Source organism: Muntiacus reevesi, chromosome 18, assembly GCF_963930625.1.
Source record: "Muntiacus reevesi chromosome 18, mMunRee1.1, whole genome shotgun sequence".
Classification (NCBI taxonomy): domain Eukaryota; kingdom Metazoa; phylum Chordata; class Mammalia; order Artiodactyla; family Cervidae; genus Muntiacus; species Muntiacus reevesi.
The window spans coordinates 10,206,735-10,215,246 of NC_089266.1; the positions used below are offsets into that span (position 1 = coordinate 10,206,735).

At 56.4% G+C, this 8,512-nt stretch overlaps 1 protein-coding gene across 1 annotated transcript; it reads left to right on the top strand.

Annotated features, from left to right (window-relative positions):
• The first annotated feature begins 1,643 nt into the window (after window positions 1-1,643).
• ENPP7 (ectonucleotide pyrophosphatase/phosphodiesterase 7) lies at window positions 1,644-7,837 on the top strand. The gene is made up of 5 exons (XM_065908769.1): window positions 1,644-1,896; window positions 4,360-4,505; window positions 5,623-6,249; window positions 6,873-7,158; window positions 7,744-7,837. The coding sequence occupies exons 1-5, from the start codon at window positions 1,644-1,646 to the stop codon at window positions 7,824-7,826; spliced, it is 1,395 nt and encodes a 464-aa protein (XP_065764841.1). The 3' UTR covers window positions 7,827-7,837.
• Window positions 7,838-8,512: the final 675 nt, after the last annotated feature.

The following is an 8,512-nucleotide window of genomic DNA, read 5'->3' on the forward strand; positions in this document are numbered from 1 at the left end:
CCTCTCACCAGCCAAGCAGAGTCCTAGGTGGAACCGCCCTCGCCGGTCAGCAGCTGAAGACAATTTAACTCGGGACATACCAACTATTTGACACCTCCCCTCAGATCTCTCGTGGGCACCTCCAACTAGACGTAGCCAAGATAGAATGCTCTGCCCTCGACCCGCCCTTTGACCTCTGACCACCCTATGGGATAGCTGCAAGACGCTATCACCCCAGCTTTCCAGGCAGGAAACCTGGACATTTCCCTTGATTTCTCCCTTTCTGTCTCCCCAACATGCAGTCTGGAAGCAAATCCTTCCAGGAGAACCTCCAAACTACCCACACCTGTCACTCCCACAGCCTCCATCGTGGTTTGGACACCAGCAGTCCCCTCCCTGTGGAGCACCGCCCCCACTTCCTTTGTCAAGCTGACAGTCCTGCAAATGGAATGGCTTGAGTGAAGTTTCTTGTTTTTAATGCTAGATCAGTTTATGTCACTCCCATGCTTAAAACCATCCCATGGCGTTTCCCCCCTGCACTGCACAAGAATGCCAGACTCCATACCACAACCCAGGCCCCAGGACCCGCCCTGCCACCCTCCTGCCTGCCCCCAATCCACTGCCCTGACTGACGACCCCCAGGATCACTCCCTCACAGTCATCCTCTCACCAGGCCCTGGCTGACCACCCATCTGGTGCCCCCGTGCCAGATAGATGCTCCATCTTATCTCCCTGGTTTCTTTCTTTCTATTGACTCTCACTATTTACTTGTTGATTCATTTTGTGTGTCCCCAACCAAACTGAAAAAAGCCAAGACACCATCTGTCTCCTTCACTGCCGTGTCTCCAGGACTTAGAATGGGACCTGGCTGGCAGAACGTGCTTCATAGGGAGTGAGAAAGAGAGACAGAGATAAAGAAACAGATGGAGAGAAAGTGAGTGAGAGAGACAGAAGACTGCACGATGAAACCAGTCCCTCCCGACACCGCCCTCTCCGTGAGCAGTGTAACAGGGAGGCCACGCTTCTGACCATCTTGCTGGTGAAATCCAACAGTGAGGGTGCCCATGCCTGTACCCTCTGGGGGTCCTTGAGGCCCGAGAGGGAGGGCACTGCAGGCACTAATCCAGGTTGGAGCTCTGCCTGCCCCACTGCAGGAACCCCCGTAGCATGGGCAGGAAGGGGAAGAGGTGCTGGGGGGTCCCCATAGACAAGGCCAGCCTCCTGAACCCTGAACCCACAGCCCTGGCCCAAAGGTCTCCCCAGATTATGGTCTGGAGGAAGGGCCCCCATCCAGGTGCTCTGGGACAGAGTGAGCCCGGCACAGGGACCCAGAGTCACTATGAGAGCTGGGGTGGGGACACAGGCTTTCCCAATGGAATGAGTCGGTTCTGCTCGCCACGCCTTCCAGAATTGTCCCCATCCTCCCTGGAAAGACACTTGTGCACGAAGGGGAGGAGCATCGAGAGCCGCTGTCGATAAAGGCAGATGCGCCCGAGGGCCACGCCCAGGGTGGTCTGGACACAGCAGCCAGGGGCCACTCTCTGAGGCTCGTGCAGTCTCAGTTCAAAGACGCGCAGGATAAGAGCTGCCCAGTGACCCTGGGACTTTGCTCTGCTCTTCAGCAGAAAACTTCCCTCAGCACTTGCCTCTCTGGCGAACCCATCATGGGAGCCCCAGCTGTCCTCCTCGCCGTGGCCCTGGCCACCCTCCTGGCTCCAGCGTCAGGGGCGCCCGTCCGCCAGCAGGCCTCCCGGAAAAAGCTGCTCCTGGTATCCTTCGACGGTTTCCGCTGGAACTATGACCAGGACGTGGACACCCCCAACCTGGATGCCATGGCACTGGACGGGGTGAAAGCTCGCTACATGACCCCGGCCTTCATCACCTTGACCAGCCCCTGCCACTTCACTCTGGTCACTGGTGAGTGTTGGCCTCAGATGGGGTTTGGGGTTGTTGGGGGGCAGCTGAGAATCCAGGGAACCCACAAAGCGAACCACAGTGCGGGCATGGAGCCTCGACCCGGGGGGCACACAGTGCAAGGACAAAGGTGAGGCCAAGGAGGGGACACCCTGACTGAGCAGACATGACACGGCCGAAGGGGATGTCAGGAACCCTTACCATCAGTGGCAAGCGATAGAAGGCAGACAAAAAACACCTGGAGGTTTCATCTTAAATGGGGACCACACCCAGGGCGGCAAACCGGGAGGGCTTCTGGTGGAGGTGAGTGTGGCCAGGATTCAGAAAGGCAGGAGAGTTGAGCCTGAGGCTCCTGCTCTTTCCATTGCTTGCTCCCAGCCACCCTCGAACCCACCATTGCTCTATTTAGGCCAGAAGCCTAAAATCCAGGAGCCACAGAGCCACACTCCCTCCAGAGGCTGGAAGGGAGGATCCTTCCCACCTGTCCCAGCTTCCGGGGACCCAGGCGATCCTGGACTTGCAGCCACAGCTCTCCAATCCCTGCCCCCTGTCACACGGCCATCTCCCCTCTGTGTATCTCTCCTCTTCTTGTTAAGGACACCGGTCATCGAATTTGGGGCCCATCTGATCCGGAATGCCCTCATCTTTTCTTTATACATATTTTATTTATTTGTTTATTTGTGGCTGCACTGGGTCTTCATTGCTGCACGTGGGCTTTCTCTAGTTGCAGTGAGCAGGAGCTCACTCAGTGCCGCGAGCTTCTCATTGTGGGGCTTCTCTCGCTACAGAGCACAGGCTCTAGGCGCCTAGGCTTCAGTAGTTGCAGCACGCAGGCTCAGTAATTGTGGCTCGCAGGCTCAGGAGTGGTGGTGGCACACAGTCTTAGTTGCTCTGCAGCATGTGGGATCTTCCCAGACCAGGGATTGAACCCATGTCCCCTGCATTGGAGGGCTTCCCTAGTAGCTCAGTCGGTAAAGAATCCCTGCAATGCAGGAGACCCTGGTTAAATTCCTGAGTCTGGAAGATCCCCTGGAGAAGGTATAGGCTACCCACTCCAGTATTCTTGGGTTTCCCTTGTGGCTCAACTGGAAAAGAATCCACCTGCAATGCGGGAGATCTGGGTTTGATGCCTGGGTTGGGAAGATCCCCAGGAAAAGGGAAAGGCTACCCATTCCGGTATTAGGGCCTGGAGAATTCCATGGACTGTATAGTCCGTGGGGTCACAAAGAGTCAGACATGCCTGAGTGACTTTCACTTTCCCTTTCCTCTGCATTGGCAGGTGGATTCTTTACCATTGTGCACCAGGGAAGTCCCCAGGATGCCGCCATCTTAACAAAACTAATGACATCTGCAAAGACCTTATTTCCAAACAAGGTCACATTCAGAGGCTCTGGGTGGACACGACTTTGAAAGTGAAAGTGTTAGTCGCTCAGTCCTGTGCGACTCTTTGCAACCATATGGCCTGTCCATGGAATTCTCTAGGCAAGAATCCTGAAGTGGATTGTTATTCCCTTCTCCGGGGGATCTTCCCAACCCAGGGAATGAACCAGGGTTTCCTGCATTGCAGGCAGATCTTTTTTACCATCTGAGCTGCCAGGGAAGCATGACTTTAAGGCATGTCACAGACAGCTCATTCTCACACCAGCATTTTCATGACCAATGCCTCCATGTGACTTCAGAAAGTAGAAAAAGAGGGGTGTTGAAGAGTCCACTTCCTTCCTTCATATTCACCATTAAAAAAAATTTTGAGGAACCACCATACTGTTTTTCATAGCAGCTGCACCATTTCACATTCCTGCCAACAGTGCACAAGGTTTTCAATAGAGCATAGTGCTTTGGGGGCTTTCTGTGGTTTTTAAAAATTTATTTATTTGGCTGTGTCAGGTCTTAGTTGCTGTACACCAGGTCTTTGTTACGTCATGTAACAAAGGGATCTTTTGTGGGATCTTTTGTCGCCGGACACAGGCTCTCTAGCTGTGGCTCGAGTAGCTGCGCGTCACGGGCTTAGCTGCTCTGCGGCATGTGGGATCCTAGTTCCCTGACCAGGGATCAAATCCACGCCCCCTGAATTGCAAGGCGGAATCTTAACTATTGGACCACCAGGGAAGTCCTGAAAAAAAAAAGTTAAAAAAGACACCTTCTCTTGGTTCATTTATCTTCCTGCCTGAGGTTCCATTTCATGGCTGGGCCATAATTGATTTAATTAGCTCTCTCCAGAGAGCCAGCCAGGTTGCTCCCAATCTTCTGCTAAAACCAACGAGGCTGCAAACGATATCCTGGAACATGTGTATTTATGCCTTTGTGGGAGTTCAGCGGCAGGATAAGCTACTCAATGTGGAAGCAGAATCTCTGGGCCAGGGTACGTGGCTGTGGTGGCCCAGCCCGGCTCCCAGAGCCACAGGTGCTTCCCTGCCCCCTGCCCTGGCTGTGCCCTCCCTCCCACCACCCCCCTCTGCCATCCCACAGGCAAATACGTCGAGAATCACGGGGTGGTTCACAACATGTTCTACAACACGAGCAGCAAGCTGAAGTGGCCCTACCACACCACACTGGGCATCCAGAAATGGTGGGACAACGGCAGCTTGCCCATCTGGATCACCGCCCAGAGGCAGGTAACGCTGCACCCACACCCACTTGGACAGATGGAGCAGGCGGGAGGGGGACCTGGCCAAGCAGGCCGTGACCATGGCATGGCCACGTGACATCCACGGCGGGACCTGGGAGTTCAGTGCTCCCAGCATAGAGAGGTGCTGAGCGGGGCCGCATGGGAGATGGGAGCCGGGTGCCTATGGGGACCCACCAGTGGCTGCACAGGCTGCCCTGTCCTCCCTGGGACCCAGAGAGATTGCTGCGTTCTCCTGACTGGATGGAAAACTGGGCTTCAGTGCTGGTGAGAAGGGGGCCTCATGGAAAATAATGTCAGTCCACTAACAGGCAGGGAACAACGAAATGGCTTCATCCTGGTTCCCCTCTCAAGGCCTGGCAGTCAAATTCTAAAGGCTGAAAGATAAAAGTAAGAGGTGGGTCATCCCAGTGAAAAACCCAGAACCATAGCCTCTTGCAATGCTCTGGGCTTCCTGACAACAAACTCAATGGATGATTTCAAGGTGAGCCCAGAATAAACTTCACAGGCAGGGTGTCCACTCACATCTGAGTCCCCTCACTTCAGAAGGAGCTACAGACACCAGGCTCCCTTGCAGAAAGCGTAGCCGAGAATTGACATCTCAAGGTGGACATGATGACCTGAGGCAGTGGACAGCTGGTGGCAAGGACAGATGGATCTGTAAACAAAACAGCAATTGGTTTACGGAGAGACAGACGGATGGCCGGGTTGAAGGCTAGAAGGGCAGGCAATGGAGGGGCTGATGGACGCATGGCAGGAGACATCGGGCTGCAGGTCAGAAGGGAGAGCTCACAGAGCAGCGCTGTGACCTCCGGCCACAGTGACAACGAGGACACAGCATATCTGGGGACACTTCTATATCCACTATCTCATCAGTGCTGAGTCCACTGGGCACCTTGCTCTCTCCTCTATAAAATCAGTATCAGCCCTGATAACATAAGATAAGAGCTATGAAAGGTCTTTCAGAAAATACAAAGGCCCGTGGCTGCAGTCAGGAGCAGGGATGGCTGAGTGGGCAGACCGGGGGGCAGGCAATTGGGGCATATGTGTCAGCAGGGGACAAGCGGGAGGCGGCCCTCGGCTCTGATGCCACCTTCCCCCCGCAGGGCCTGAAGACCGGCTCCTTCTTCTACCCTGGCGGGAACGTCACCTACCAAGGCGAAGCCGTGACGCTGAGCCGGAAGGAAGGCATCCTACACAACTATAAGGATGAGGTGGAGTGGAGGGCCAACATCGACACAGTGATGAAGTGGTTCACGGACGAGGGCCTGGACCTGGTCACCCTCTACTTCGGAGAGCCGGACTCCACGGGCCACAGGTACGGCCCCGAGTCCCAGGAGAGGAAGGAGATAGTGATGCAGGTGGACAGGACCGTAGGCTACCTCCGGGACAGCATTAGGAAGAGCGGCCTGGAGAGCAACCTCAACCTGCTCATCGTGTCTGACCACGGCATGACCACCGTCAACAAGATGGCCAGCGACCTGGTGGAGCTCCACAAGGTCTCCAACTTCAGCTTCAAGGACATTGAGTTTGAGCTCCTAGACTATGGACCAAACGGGATGCTGCTCCCCAAGGAAGGAATGCTGGAGAAGGTGTACGAGGCCCTCAAGGACGCCCACCCCAGACTCCACGTCTACAAGAAGGAGTTCTTCCCCAAATCCCTCCACTACGCCAATCACTCCCGGGTCACCCCTCTGCTTATGTACAGTGACCCGGGTTACGTCATCCACGGGGTGAGTCCAGGGTGCAGGCACTTCTCTGCCCTGCTGCATCTCTCTCCAGTTCTGTAAAAGTCACTCCCCTGTTTCTACTCAGACCCCAACTTGAGGCGCGTCAGCCTCCAAAGGGACACACCCACACTATGCGACAGGAGTTGGGGTGTGGACATGCTTTGCGTACCGGTGTGCATGGATACATGTGTTTGTGTGTGCACGTGCGTGTATAGGGTAAAGTGGGAAGGCTAGCTGTAAGAGTGACATAGAAGAGGTGAGAGAGCTCAGAGAGGCTGAGAGGGAAGCAACATGCAGAGCAAAGGCAGGATTCTAGGAAAGGAAGTACTGACGCGTGGGCGCCCAGTCATGGAAAGGAGCGCGTCCTTGGCTGAAGCTCTGCCCCCTTTACGTGGGTCTCCATTCATGTTTCTGGGTCTTCACTGAGGCTCCTTCTTTGGGCCACTGATCTTTGGGGCTGAGAATTCAGAGACACGGAGGCTCAGAATCTTTCCCACCCCAGCCCCATCTGAACTCCCTCCAGCCGTCCTCTGCAACCCGCGGCCCGGCAGGTGGTGCTCCTGGGAGAGGGTGGGGTGGGCTGGAAGGGTCAGCACAAACTCACTCAGGACCCTCCCTCCGGGCAGAGAGTGAACGTGCAGTTCAACAATGGGGAGCATGGCTTCGACAATAAGGTCATGGACATGAAGACCATCTTCCGGGCGGTGGGCCCCAGCTTCAAGAAGGGCCTGGAGGTGGAACCCTTCGAGAGCGTCCACGTGTATGAGCTCATGTGCAAACTGCTGGGCATCGTGCCAGAGGCCAACGATGGGCTCCTCAGCACCCTGCTGCCTATTCTCCAGGAGACCAACGACAGTGTCCTGAGCACCCAGACACCCACACTCAGCCCCTCGCTGACCACGACCCCCTCAGGTGTGCCTCCAGGCAGCTGGAGGGGATAGGGGCCTGCAGGGCCGTAACCAGGGTGCCCCGCCTGCTCCTTCCTGTCCCTGGTGCGTGGGAACATCTGGAGTCCCTGACATCCCATGGCACCTGGCACCGCACAGGCCGGAGAGCCGGTGGACAGGTGCAGCCTTGTTTAAGATGGGGAGGCTGAGGGCCAGAGGAGCTGCAGTTTGCCCACTGGACACGCTACCTCCAGGCTCCATGGCCACGTGAGGACTGCTTCCTCTGTCGGCCTCCCCTACACACATCCTTGCCCTAACCCTGACCCATCTCAGGGGCAAAGGTCACCCGGGAGCTGGCAAGGTGGCAGCTCTTGGGGGCACCTGGCTGGGGATGGGCAGGCCTCGCTGGGCAGGGGCTGTGAGGGATCACACTGAACACAAGCCAGGAGGCCAGTGCAGCTGGGGCAGGTGAACAGGGCGGCGGGGTGGGGTGATGATGAAAACAGGGAGATGTGGGGGCGGCCTGGGGACACCTCGCCTGCCATTAAAGAGTCAGGGTGAGGAACATGCTCCCACTTCTCTCATTCACGAATCCTCTGACTTTCCTTAGGGTCTGCCCTCCTGCCAAGCGGCTGGCCTCCCTTGGTGTTGGGACTGCTGGTGGCTGCAACTCTCCTGGTCAAGGTCGCATAACACCCACTGCTCAAGGATCAGAGGCCCAGGAGATGGGGATGTGAGGAAGTTGGAGTCATTATGCCCCCCCGTGCCCCTACCTGCACCCACCCTGTGCCCTCCCAGGTCCAGCTGAGGGTCAGGAATTCCCATGGGGCCCTCCTCTGTCTCCACGTGACACGGGTGCCTCCATGCACTGTCCATGCCCCCACCCAGATGCCCTCTACTCCCTCCCTCCAGGCCTGTCTGCTCCATCTCCTCCACCTTCATCTCCTCCACCTGCTCCATCTCCTCCACCTTCCCCTGCCCCATCCCTTCTTCCCAACCCAACACACACCTGTCCTTCCAGGCCCATCTCTTCCAGGAAGCCTCCAGAAGCTGCAAACAGGATCTGAGCCTGCTCCTGCTGTGATGATCTACTGGATACGGATGGGCCTGTCTCCTCAGTAGACATGGGACCAGGCCTACATTCCTCCGTGTCCCCACAGCCCCAGCCCAGGCTTGGCCATCATCATGGCCAAGCAATCTTGCCATCAACATGCTAACAATCTGACCCCCGCCCAGGTTTAGACCTCTGGGGGCATAATCTGGTTCACTGACCCACAGCCCCCAGATTCCCAAGATGCCCCCATTCCTTCCCTCCCTCTCCTTCTCCTTCAACCCCCCTTTCCACCTCCTCCTCTCCTCTCAAAGCAGAACCACCCCCA